The sequence below is a fragment of the Vidua chalybeata genome, chromosome 16, assembly GCF_026979565.1.
Source record: "Vidua chalybeata isolate OUT-0048 chromosome 16, bVidCha1 merged haplotype, whole genome shotgun sequence".
NCBI classification, from domain to species: Eukaryota; Metazoa; Chordata; class Aves; order Passeriformes; family Viduidae; genus Vidua; species Vidua chalybeata.
The window spans coordinates 16,169,451-16,182,408 of NC_071545.1; the positions used below are offsets into that span (position 1 = coordinate 16,169,451).

General features: G+C 51.6%; 1 protein-coding gene across 8 annotated transcripts in view; it reads left to right on the plus strand.

Annotated features, from left to right (window-relative positions):
* Positions 1-57: 57 nt before the first annotated feature.
* USP31 (ubiquitin specific peptidase 31) overlaps positions 58-12,958 on the plus strand; it is a 29,133-nt gene continuing 16,232 nt past the window's right edge. For all 8 annotated transcript variants that reach the window (XR_008433791.1, XR_008433792.1, XR_008433789.1 and 5 more), the window contains exons 1-4: positions 58-639; positions 11,001-11,138; positions 11,574-11,662; positions 12,554-12,646. Coding sequence is in view for 4 of the 8 variants with exons in the window: in XM_053957947.1 (XP_053813922.1) it covers positions 58-639; positions 11,001-11,138; positions 11,574-11,662; positions 12,554-12,646 (902 nt within the window). In the remaining 4 variants the exon portion in view is untranslated. The remainder of the gene's footprint in view (positions 640-11,000; positions 11,139-11,573; positions 11,663-12,553; positions 12,647-12,958) is intronic.

The window sequence follows — 12,958 nt, forward strand, 5'->3', positions numbered from 1 at the left end:
CCGGGCGGGCTGAGCGGGCCGAGCGCCGGGCGGGGATGCGCGCTGCGCCGCGCCGCCATGTCGCGGGTGAGCGGCCCCGGGCCGGCCGGCAGCGCCAAGGAGAAGCGCTCCTTCAGCAAGCGGCTTTTCCGCGGGAGGGCGGCGGGCGGCGGCGCGGGGTCGGCCCCGAGCGCCACCCCGGCCGCAGCGCCGTCCGGGCGGTCGCTCGGCGGGTTCATGAGCCGCGTGCTGAAGACCCTCTCCACGCTCTCGCACTACAGCAGCGAGCCCGAGCCCCGCGGCGGGCTCGCCCCGCGCCTGCCCCCGCCGCAGGCGACGGGCGGCCTGGGCAGCTGCTTCCCGCCGGGCCCGCCGCGCAGCCCCGAGCCCCCGCCGCGCCCCGCCAGCGGCTCCGAGGCCGTGCCCGGCGTGGCGGGGCTGCGCAACCACGGCAACACCTGCTTCATGAACGCCATCCTGCAGTGCCTCAGCAACACCGAGCTCTTCGCCGAGTTCCTGGCGCTGGAGCAGTTCCGCGGCGGGCCGCCCCCCGCCGACGGGCCGCCGCCCGCGCCCGGCGAGGTCACGGAGCAGCTGGCGCAGCTGGTGCGGGCGCTCTGGACGCTCGAGTACACCCCGCAGCACAGCCGCGACTTCAAGGTGAGCCGGGGCCTCGTCCCGTCGAGGCGGGAGGAGCGAGCGCAAGGCCGCCGGGGGCGGCCCCGGAGGGCCGGTGCCCGCGCTGCGGAGGTGGCGGGGCTCGGGGCTCAGCCCGGGGGTGCCATGGCTCACAACAGCTCCAAACGCGACACGACGTGTCACCGTCACACCGGCACCGCAGCCGTGGTGGGTATCTTGCCGCTGGTCCGAGCACCCACGCGGTGGGAAGAGCCCTCTGGCCCTGCCAGCTGCGTGCCCGTAGCTCTGGAGCGCTGCTCCTGCCTCAGCATCCTCCGAGAGCAGCAGACCCTGGCCCAGTGACAGCGCTGGGCACCCGCGGCAGCGCCCTGGGCATGGGACAGTGCTGCCACTGTGCTGTTTGCTCATGGTGTTTGATGCTGGCTGATGGCTCTGGATGGTTTTTATCGGTGAAAATACCCATTTTACTGTTTCATTCCTCTACTGTGCCACCATTAGGGAAGTTGCAACTGTTGTTTGGGAGTTGCGAGCGTGCATGGAAGGAGGCTGTTGAGAGCTGTGCCTCGTAGCCTGCTAACCAAGAACCTGTGAGTCTGGGCTGATCTGGGGACTGTGTTTCAGGAGTACCTGCTGGTACTCTCTTGCTTGGACTCGCTGGTGTTTGGTCCTGTGATGTTCTCCCGCTGCAGCCCTTGTGCTGCGGTTCTGTCCGATGGCCCCTGCCCTGCCCGGGCCTTGCACCTGCCCCAGGAGCTGTTGGAGCAGAGGGCCTGCTCCTTGCCCTGTGGCATAAAAACACCCTGCCGTGGCTTTGGATGAAATCAGGCACAACTGCTTTAAAAGTGCCCTAGGCCTGCTTTCCCTCCTGGAATAGGGAGAAGTATTATTCCTGGCACAGAAGACTCCCTGGCTGTGTGAGACAATCAGAGGGTGGGTGGTAGCCTCCACACCATGAACTTAGAGACGTTTAGGGGAGTGTCTCTGCCACTTTTAGGGGTATTTCTCTTGCAGAGTGACTTGCAGAGGAGATGTTCAAATGCATGAAAACAGTGAGGACATTGACACAGTCTTGGGCTCTCTGTGTGCAGTTCATCTGGGGTGCGCAGCACGTAGAGACTGGGTCCCAAAGTCAGCTCTCCCTTGGCACCTGCTGGACGGTGGGATGTCCTAGAGAGTTGTCTGAGGTGGCAGTGGCCTTTGGCACTCTCAGTCATTTGCACGGCCAGCACCTCTTCCCTCTCTTCTCTTTGCTTCTCCTGCCTTTTGAGGCAGCTGCACCCACCTGTCCCGCAGGTATTGCCCGGAGACCCTGGCTGTTTGCCTTCTCTCAGGATGCCTGCCCAAGGACCACGTGTGGCCCTGGTCTCTTCAGGAGAGGTTTTTATGGGGGAGCACTTGGGAAGCCGATCACTCGGTGAGTCCAGTCTTGGCAGCATCACAGGGCACTCACCTTGACCTGTCACTGCTCCTGAAGTGGTGTGACAGGAGGAGAAATTGTGGATTTGTCCTGAGTAACAGCAGGAAAAAAGGTTGTGAAAGCATGATTGCCTTCTGACAGCGGAGCTGATAGAAGGGGGAGCAGCTCTCTTTCTAGGCCAGGCTCTGCTGTTCACGCAGGCTGTGGGAGCAGGGCTGGGATACGAGTGACAGCAGGAGGAAGAGCATCAGGGCCAGGGATTAAATTAAGGCCACGTTCCCCGTTGGTAGCAGAACTTTGCTGTTTGCAGGCGCTGTTGACAGTAAGCGAGTGCTGTTCTGCTTGTGGATGGAGCTGGAGCCCATCCATCTCCTACCTGCCAGGTCCCTGGAGGCTTTGAAAAGCCTCTTGCTGGGGGGAATCTGGTCCCAGTTGATCCAGTTCAGTGCTGCACGGTGCCAGCAGCCTGGGTCCTGCTGCAGGACTGTGTCATTGTGTCAAGTGCTATTCCCTTATATATAATAATGGTAATATTACTTCTAATAATGATAATAGTAATATTACTTCTAATACGAAATTAATGTTTCTAAAGACAGTTAAGTTGCCTGAACCTGCTATTAAATTCAGTTTTTAATTAAACTTTTTCTCAGCAGCAGATTTGCACAGATAATTTACAAACGTAAACAATGGGCTTAGATTGGAGAAAGGCAAAGATCAGTATTTTCATTCTGGAAACTGCTGCTTCTCCCCAAAACAAGGAAAACATCCCCCCACCTTGTTCTGCTTAAAGAGTGGACCATTCCTAATCTGCCTTGATGTAATTGTTTCTAAGGGTGCAAAGTGTTTTCACAGAATAATTTTTGGGCTTTCCCTCCAACTGTAATAGCCACTGACAGTAATATTTATTTGATCAGCAAAAGGCGCTTAATTCAGCATGCTTTCCATGTGTTGTTTTGTTTGCTATTTTTCCTCTTTTGGCACCAAAGGTAACTGGGCAAAGGCACTTGCTAATTCCTAAATACTTCTCTGCAGGTACTAAATATATTTTAGGACAAAGGATAATTCTTTTTTTTTTCCTCATTCTTATATCTATAGGTTTCTCTCTTGGAAGATAGGAAATTATTTTCGAGGAAGCATGTCTTAGGGTCCTTGTGGACAGGGGCATTTGAAGGGATGATTTTTTGAATGCTTTTTACCCCTCAGCTGGTTTTCCTTGGCAGTGTTTTCTCTCTTTTTAAGCTGGCCTTCAGGAAATAACCCATGTCATAGATCTCTGAATGATGTAGCTGCTGAAACTAAGGAAAATGCAGTTTGCACAACTGGTTTGTGATAAGTGGTTCATCTTGTAGTTGCAGGTTGAGGGGAGAGCCTGGCAGAGAGCTTTTGCACAGAGAGGGGAGGTTGGGAGTGCTGACAGAGCAGGGGAAAGCGGCAGGTGTAGAAGGGTGAGGTAGTAGGAAAGGTGAGAGGTGGAAGCAGAAGGGTTTGGTTCCTGGGTTGGGAACAGAATGGGAGCACCATGGCAGAGCTGGTAGTTCCTGGGTGCCTCTGCTGAGGATGACTTTCCCATTGGTCCTGTGCTCCTTTGCTGTTTGCTTTAGCAATCCTTCTCTTCCGATTGCTCAGTGGGTTTTGTTTTCCTGCCCAAACAAAGCTGCTGCTTTCATAACAGGGGCCAATATTGCAGCTTGTGCTTCCTCTTTCCCCTTTGTGATGGTGTGACAATGGTGACAAACATCTATTGTATAAGCAGGGCTTTGGGCTTGTTTTCTTCCAGGGAGCTGTCCCATCCTGCCTGCAAAGTTCCTGGGAGTGTCAGACAGGGAGGACAGAGTGCCCTTTGTATTGCAGCACTCAGAGGTGATGGTGGGGGTCGTCAGTGAGAAGGATTTGGATTTAAACTAATTGGGCTTGAAAAATTATGTTCTTATGCAAATCCTCTGTCTTCTGTGGAGTGTGGGTCTTCTAAGGATGAGGAGGCTCTTACTGTTTTGAGGCTTTCTCTGAGGCTCTAAGGCAGTTGAGCACTGAAGCATGCCAATGATTAACAAGACCCTTTGCACGCCAGAGCTGGGATTGCATTTCTTGTCCTACAAGAAGATGGCCTTGGCTGTGACCTGCAGCATGTTCAGCAAATACAGCACAGTCACCATAACTCAGTTGGGTTGGATTGTCACAATTGGCTCTGAACCCGGAATAAATCCCTGTTGGCAGAGCAGGGATTATTGTGCCAGGTTAAAAGTGCTGCTTCCTTTTTTATTTATTTATTTTTAAACTTATGTTTGGTGTGAGATTTCCAGGTAGCTGTTTGAAACTCATTTCAAGGTGTTTTGGGAATGCATTTGGTGCAAATATCTCACTTTGGGACAAGCAATCTGCCAGCTGTTTTGGGCACTTCTTTGGGAGTTAATCACTAACTCCTGAGTTATGAAGGAACTCCTGGAAGTGTTGACATGGTCAGATCTCTGCCTCCTGTTGAAGGTGCAGTGAGAGCAGCTCTCAGCCCCAGGCCCTTCTGCTCACCAGAGCCCTTGTGCCTTGCTAATGGGGCCAGTGATGTGTCAAATGTGATCTCCTGGATTGTGTTTTATTGTCTTGATCTCTGCCTAGCACAGGATCAGTTATTTTATTCTGGATAGGGTCAACTGCTTATTCCTAAAATATTTCTGCAGAGAGCAAACTGTCCTCCCTCTGCAGAGAGGGATGGAAGAAAGGGACATGAAAGAATAAATGTGAGACCTTTCACACTTCCCTTCTGGTTGCTTGGCTGTTGGTTCCTGGTGCTTCAGTTTCTGTGTTGCTCTAAAGAGGCTTTGAGTGGCTTAGGTAATATGGGATGTTGATGTGCTTGTTGCAGTTCAGTCCAGGTGCTTCCAGTGGTGGCATCATACTGAGGAGGTTTGTCCTAGGGCTGCTCTGGGAATTGGAGTTGAAGCATTTTCCTTGAAACAAAAAGCAAGTTACAAATTTTCTACATAGTTTTTCTGATGGTTCTTGACATCACAGAGATGCAGTTCACTGGGATCACAAAGGTCTGGCAGTCTTGCCACCTTTTTTTTTTTTTTTTTGGTATTCATTATCAATAAGATGTAAATCCGTTATTGCATGTATGGTTTGTTTTGTTTTGCTTATTTTCTTGCCTATTTTTCCTTACAATTGCTTTACTCACTTTCTACAGACATACTCCTAAACCCCCTGGGAAGGGTTTCCTGCAGCAGATCTGGTTGCCTTAAGGCAGCTATCTGACTTACCTGTCAAATCCAAATGCTTTCTGGGGATTTCTGTGTTATGCTTCAAACTTTGATCTGAGTGAGTGCAGCACAAGGCTGGGGAGCCGAGGCTGAGCAGCAGAGTCCAGAGGTCAGATGTGGTTCACTGAGGGGGTTCTGCTAGAGGGGGCAGCAGGAGTGTGGTGTGGGTGCTCCTTTCCAGAGCAGAGGGTTGGGTGAGGCAGGAAAGAGACCCCAGTGTGGAACAGCTCTGCTGCTCCACTGCCAGGTGGCCATGGGGGTTGGCAGGACCCTCTGTGAGGCTGGAGGGGCAAATGTACATCATTGCCAAAATGTGCTTTCTGTCTTCTGAGCTTCCAGGTTTTTATTTCCATGCCGCTTGTGCAAAATGAGGCATGGTGAAAGTATGAGAGCTGTGTCGTGCCTGGCAGCCCGTGGAAGTGGTGAGGGGGGATGTGTGTTCCCAGGCAGCTTAATTGGATCTGTGTTGCCCTGTGCTTTGTACATGGCCACACTTCATTGGAGTGAAGCCATTCTTCCTGCCATTTGAGCAAAGCACTGCTTAATGAACTTGTTTGCATATGGCTGTGTCACTGAAGTGAATATTTGTTATAACGTGCAAGGGGAGGCTTCTCAGAGTGGTAATGATGGGATCCCCCATCTCAGTTTCTGTGTCCAACTTGGGACCTGAAGCAGAGCCTGGAGAGAGCAGGAGAGGTGCAGGTGTGCAGCACGAGCTCCTTGGGCTGCTGAGCCCAGCCTTCCTGTCCATCCTCTGTGCTAGCATTTACTGATAGTCCTTTACTGAGCTGCTTCACGTCTGTGGCATTCTCCTGCTCCTCAATCCCTTATTCCTTTGAATCCCACCATTTGCTCTTCTGGTGGAGCAGGAATTGCTGAGCAATATGGGATTTCTGCTCTTTGTAAGGGTGAATTCTCCCAGCAGCCAGCACTGACTCCAGCGGTGCCTTCTGGCAGCAAGACCTGCACTGCTGGGAAGGGCCTGGAGAGGAGTGTGCCAGCTGGGGAGTGCAGCACCCACACCCTGCCTCTGTGTCCCTGCACACTCGGCAGCCCTGGACACCATCATCTGGACAAACTTCACTCTCTCCTTATGTGTTGAAGGAAGGTGCTTAATGAGGATTAACAGGCTTCAGCCTGGAAGGGTGAGGGTAGCTGCTGGCATGAGAGGTGTTAGGCATGGGCTGGTGCAATGATGCTTCTTGTCCGGGCTTGTTAAACGTGGTGGAGAATCCCTCTGGTGCTGCTGTGCTGCTCCCTGTAGTGCTCCTCATGGCTTTGCTTCCTGGAGTATTCTCACAAGGGCTGTGCTTATTCCCCTCGGCATTGCACGGGGCAGGACTGTGTGGGGACACGGGCTGCCCGTGGAGCTGCCACGTCCCATGGGCTGCTGCCTCCAGAGCCCTGGTGCCTCTGGATGCCCTCAGGGCAGGGGAGGAGTGTTTTGTCCTGCCCTGGCTGCTGTGACCGACCTCCTGTCATCAAAGCTCCCTTTTCCCTGTTTGATGCCTGTGCTAAGGCCAAGTCCACAGTGATCTCTTCTGCCCCTGAATGGAGGAGCTCCCTTCCTGAGCCCCTGGGGCCTGAACCACGCTGCTGGCTGGGTACTGGTCTCCCCAGAAAAGAACATCTCCAGAGAGGGGAAAGAGCTGTCTGTGTGTGAGCAGGGAGGGTAATTCAGGTAAGTGCTTGTCTGCTGTAGAACTTACTCAAACGCAAAACTGTGGTTGTGGGCTTAAAAAATAGAAATAACGTGCCTGAGCATAACTCACTGTTCAATAGGAGATAAAGAATAGCCTTTCTCTCCTGTGCATGTGTGTCATTGGGTCAGGTCTCTGATGAGCTGACTTTATCTGTTCATGTGCAGAATCCTTCCACATTTGCTTCCAAGCAGGGCCACACTGGAAAGCAGCAGACTGGCATTTTTCCTCTAGTTGTCTTTGTGATCTGGAACAATAATAGCAGCAAAGAAGAGGCCAGTAGTTCAGCTCTGTTTTGATCTATTTATTGCATCTATTTAGAGCAGTAGATGAATTATTATTCAACTTTCAGTGGCCTGGTAAAAATGATAATGTGTCTTTGCTGTAGATCTGCTTCACGGACGGCAGGGACTGATATGGCTGTAGGGTGCTTGCATTAGGGGGTACATAAGTGGGATTGATAGGAAATTTTGACTTTCCCTCTTACCTCTTTGGATGGAGCCACTTTACTCAGGGTGTCTGTGTACCACTGTGTGCACATCTGGTGGAATGGAGGATCCCCCCACCTCCTGCCAGGCTCACAAGGGCTGAGTGAGGAAAGGGCTGGAGGTGCTGTGCCTCATGGAAGGTGTTGGGAGGCAGTGTCAGAGTCCATGCCCACTCCTGGTGCCTCATAGCTGAAACAGCAGCACCGGAGTTGTTCCGGAGTCATTCTTGATACCCTGCGGGGCTGGACGGAAGCTGGTCAGATGTGGCAGCTCTGCTTACAGGGGAACCAGATTAGGGGCAGAGGATTAGTGGCTCCTGGGGTTGCTAAATGTGGTGGTTTTCATGTGTTTTTAAAGCATTTGCTTCCTAACTCTGTATCTGAATCCAGTTACAGTTGCTGTTGCATTACTGCAGGACCAGCAAAATTAGATGTTGTCTTAAGTGATGAACAAAAGAGGGGTGAAAGTTCAGGGTTATGGCAAGGGCAAGAAACCTTCTGCTGGGCTGGAAGGGCAGACTTGGAAAGCAAATATGGAGAGATGCTGGGTGGCCAGTGCTCAGTGATGAGGTTCTTGCTCATTTGTCTACTTTGCCTGTCAAATGTTCCTGGAGCTGTTCAGGAATGGCCAGTCTGGCTGCTGAGAGGCTGCAGTCCCCATCCATAGCACAGAATTGTGGGGACCCCCATGCTGTGCAGCCCTGTCTGTTGCCCAGGGCTGTGGGGACCCCCATGCTGTTCTGCCTGCTGCCCTCAGCCCACCAGGGAACAGGGAGGTGTGTGGGGCTGTGTTTGGTGCTGACCCATCAGACTGGGGGCCTGCACTTGAGGAGTTCCTGGTATTTGTCTCAGTTGTTAAATTGTTTATTTGAGTCGGCACCTCTGTCGCTCTGGGATTAAATCATGTCCCTCAGCACTGACTGTTCTGACTCTGTGTCCACTGTTCCCCCCCACACCCTGTGTGTCTGGGGTTGCTGCCTCAGCCCCTGCCAGGGGCTGGGAGGAGGGCACATGGCATTCCCTGGAGCAGCAGCCACAGGGCTTTCAGCAGGAATGGACCCACTTGTAGCTGGCAGAAGGTGTGAGTGACGCTGGGAACTGGGAACGTGCTGCTGGTGCTGGAGTGTTTGTTTAGCAGAGCCTCTTGTGAGGAAGTTGCATCTGATATTTTGTAGTGCTTCCTGAATCACTTCCAACATCTTGTGATGTGTCTCCACAGGCAGCTCTTTATCCTTAGTCCACTCAGGCTGCAAGAGTGTTGAGAAAACCAGAGCAATTATCATGGAGATGCTTCTGAGCCGAGCAGTGACACAGATACAGAGCAGGGAGGGCACATGACTGCTGTGCATCCGTGGGTTCACTGTGCTTGGGATTGGTACAGGCTGGCTGCTCTCTGGGGACACTGCATCGCCAGGGACACACATCAGTAAAAGCCAGGGAGGCTCTGGAGTGCCGTGCTGTGCCTCTGGGGAAGGGGCAATGACAAACACTACTAGCCTGGATTCCCAACGTCCTTATGTTTCTGTACAGAACCTCTCCATGTCTACTTTTCACTTGTAATACTGGATTTGCCTCCTACTGGCAATGCCAGGAGCCTTTTATTGTCAGCTGTGTCTGGACAGACCCTAGAAGTGCAGTGACAGTGCCTGTGGGCTGAGCTGCCTGGGACAAAGGACACCAGATGAGGCTGCTGGCTCTGGCTGATGGGAGAGTGTCAGGGCCTGCTCCCATCACACCCGGTCATGTCTTGGCACAGAGGGGCCACACACTTCTTTCCCTTGGCTCTCTGGTCAACTCACTGAGAAGAGTGGCTTTGCTGGCTTTGCTGTGACCTGCAGTGCTGTTGGAGCCCTCCTCCCTCGATGGGAGAAAGGGACATGATCCCTTGGCACTGAGCTGGGTGCCTTGGGTTGGGAAGGATGGGTACAGCTGTTACAACTCAAGTGTGTTACTGTAAGAGCATTGGTTCTGGAGAGATGCATGAGGTAACCACTAGACTGGACTACAGTCTCAGCTTCATGTGTTAGTGATTGATTTTCAGTTTGAAATTTGACACTAATTTAAGGGCTAAATTGAATTTTCAGTGTAGGTTTTTTTGAACAAAGTTAATGTTTGCAAAGCAAGTCTCCACATGTATGCCTTACATTCTTCCCTGCATCATTGTCTGGGTGCATTCAGTTCACCTTTCTGCTGAAGAAGGGCAAGAGGTATCAGGCTGGTATCTGAAGAGACATTTTTAGATCCATTTTATGGATTATATTTTATAATTTTTTTTTCTGCCACTGGATTTTGCATTGCTTAACAGGAGCTAGGAGCAGAGAAGGCTGTTTGGTCTCCATTAATCCTCAAGTGCCCACAGACTGCTTCAAATTTCTCTCCCCCATGAAAAGATTTGCAGCAGCATCCCAAGCTGAGGATTACATTGGACACCAAGCAGAGGTGCTGGGGTCACACCAGTGTGGCACAGAGTGTTGGCTAGGGACCACTCCCGTGGTTCAAGCTGTGTGCACATATTTTATGTGGGAGAGTTCTGGTCCCTGCACAGCAAGGGCAGTAAATCTGCTGTCAGAAGGCCTGCACATATGTAATGAGAGCAGATTATTTCTGTTTCCCATTATTTTGCAGCCTGAGACAATGGACAGATTATAGAGCATAGAGGGTATATGTTTATCAGTCCTTTCCTGCCTCTTTCATCACCACCCCCCTCCCTGGTGACCCCATTTTCAGAGGGATAAAGCGAGCCACCCAACCTCATTTCTCAAATCTGTTGCAAAGTCTGATTAGTGGAGTGGAGGAGCTCTGGCACGAGGTGCTTGTGCAGCCTTCTGGGCCCGAGCTCTGCAGTCTTCCCACCCATTCCTGCCCTGCAGGTCCTGTCTGGCCTCTGCTCGTGCCACTGTCCCTTTGGGGACCCCGGGCAGTAAGTCAGAGTGCTGTGTGAACAGGTTTTCTCTCCGCAGGTGTGCCAAGGAGGTAGGTGCAGCACAGCACGGGACAGGTGCTGCTCCAGCATTGGTTGCTCTGGGATGCCATGGTTCCTTGTGCCCAGGGAAGGCTGCACCTCCCTGGCTGGGATGGCAGTAGAAGATAGTGTTTAGGACGAGTGAGTTATGCATAGTGGAGTCTTGATACCCAGTGGAAAAAATTCCATGGTGGCCTGTGCTACTCCTGTGCTTGACAGGGTGCTGATGGGAAATAATTTTGCTCTACCTGCATGATGATGATCCTGACTGCAGAAGCATCTGTGACTTAGATGTCCTGATCCTGGCTGAGTCCTGGAACTGTGGACCTAGATTAGCACTGAACACCTGCATCAAGGTTTTGGGAAATGTGTGACCTCACCAAAACCACAATGAGCAAGACAGCGTGTGTGGGCATTAGGAGACTAAATTGTTGTTTTGCTTCGGCTTGAACAAACAGAAGATTTCATGAGGGCAGCAGTGTCAGGTGCTGTGAGGCAGGGGTAGGTGTGATGGCGTGGCTCGGGTGTGCATTAGCTGTTGCTGCACTGTCTCTCCTCTCCGCAGAACATCGTGTCCAAGAACGCGATGCAGTACCGCGGGAACGCCCAGCACGATGCCCAGGAGTTCCTGCTTTGGCTGCTCGACAGAGTCCACGAGGATTTGAACAACGTGGTGAATTCCGGTGGCATGCCTCCACTCAAGGTGAGGGATTCTGCTGGGGGACGAGTCTAACTTTGCACACAGGCATTCCTTTTACAGTAGTTCTCCCCATTGGCTTCTCAACTTCAGTAGTTCAGGTGGAACAAAAGCGTGGGTTGAAATAATGTTTGTTTCTGCCCTGGAAATGTAACCAGCCATTCCACTAATCCCTGGCAAGTGCTCCCTGAGGCAGTTGTGTTTGAGTGGCTCTGCAATAGCCAGGAGGTGTTACTGTCAGGTGTGTGCCCCGTGCCCTTCCCTGCCCACCTCACCTTCCTGCATGCCCACCCCTTGGAGCAGAGTGTGCTAAAAATGCTTGTGGCATTTTTCCAGTGATTTTGGCTAAGGAAAGTAAAATTTGACTGGAGTTCTGGAGCCACCTGCTTGGTGCACCCCCCACACCTGGGTGTGCCTCAAGGGTTTGTTCCTCTCTTTTAGCCGCCACTGGAGGATGATGTGCTGCTTGAGGGCCCAGCCTTTCCCATCAGTAGCACTTTTGTGCAGGAACTCTTTCAAGCCCAGTACAGGTATGGTATTTTGTAAATTTGTTGAATGTATGGGTGACCCCAGTATAATTCTAAACTGACACTAGCTCCCAGTACAGTTGGGACTGGTGTCACTGTGTTAGCAACTGTTTCTGAATTCCTGCTGAACTAAGACCTTGCTCTAGAGAGACTTTCACTGCTTCAGAATTGGTATATTCTGTGTAAATCTGCAGTACGTACCACTACACCTGTTCCTGTGCATCCTGAGAGCGAGTCAGTGAGTCAGCTTCATCAGCAAAGGCTCAGCAAAGCCTAGTGCTGTGGGGCTCATCCTGACTGTCAGAGGGAAAGCCCATGGCAGGATCTAGAGGTGCCTGGGAGTTAGGGATCCCCAGTGTGTGCAGAGTGCTTGTCATCTGGCACTTGGGAATTCTGAGCTGAAGTAATCACCGTCCCTTCAGGGCTTTCCCTTGAGTTTTCCTTCTTTCTGGGAAGAGAGCTTTCTAATTTCAGAGCTATTGGAAGAGAACAGCTGAATCATCAGTGTTCCTTGATGGCTTGTGCCTGTACTGGTGTAAGAATTAAAATTGCTGGGCTTCCTCCCCAGTATTTGCCAGCTTTTCCTTTGCAAGGGCGAAACCTTAAGCCTGGTCTAAGATGCAAACCCATTGCAAGGTGCAGATTGATTCTGAGTGAGAATGGAATTCTGGGGAATGAGGATGGACTCTTGTCTGGAGCTTTTCCTGTGTAAGAGCTGTGTGCACCCCAGTGCTGACTGTGTCTGTCCCTGTCCTGTAACTTCACCTCTCTCCAAAGACAAAACCCTTCCAGGGTTTCCCGTTGGATCTGCTGTTGTGAATATGGGATTTGATGGTTTATACATTGCCAGTGAAGTGAGGTGTAACTGAGCCCTGTTATCCATGTCTGTCCCAGGTCCTCCCTGACGTGCCCTCATTGCCAGAAGCAGAGCAACACCTTTGACCCTTTCCTCTGCATCTCGCTGCCGATCCCTCTGCCGCACACTCGGTACGGAGCTGTCCTGAGCATCTTGCCCGTGCATGTCGTGTTCCTTCATTTGCTACAGCAGGAAGACAATACCAGCAAAATCTCTGATAAGTCATTAAAAAAGATAGATAGGACCCTATGGGGATTTAATGTTTTGCTTTGCAGGTAAAATGGAAAACTGAGGCTTTTACTTGAAAGGCCTATCCTTCCTATAGAATTAATTTTGGGAGAAAGTCTTTGCTTCACACAACCAAAATATTTTGCTTTTCACTTGATTCATAGCATTTTAAAATTAAAAAAGGGAAAAGGATGAAACACACTTTGTTTTTTGAG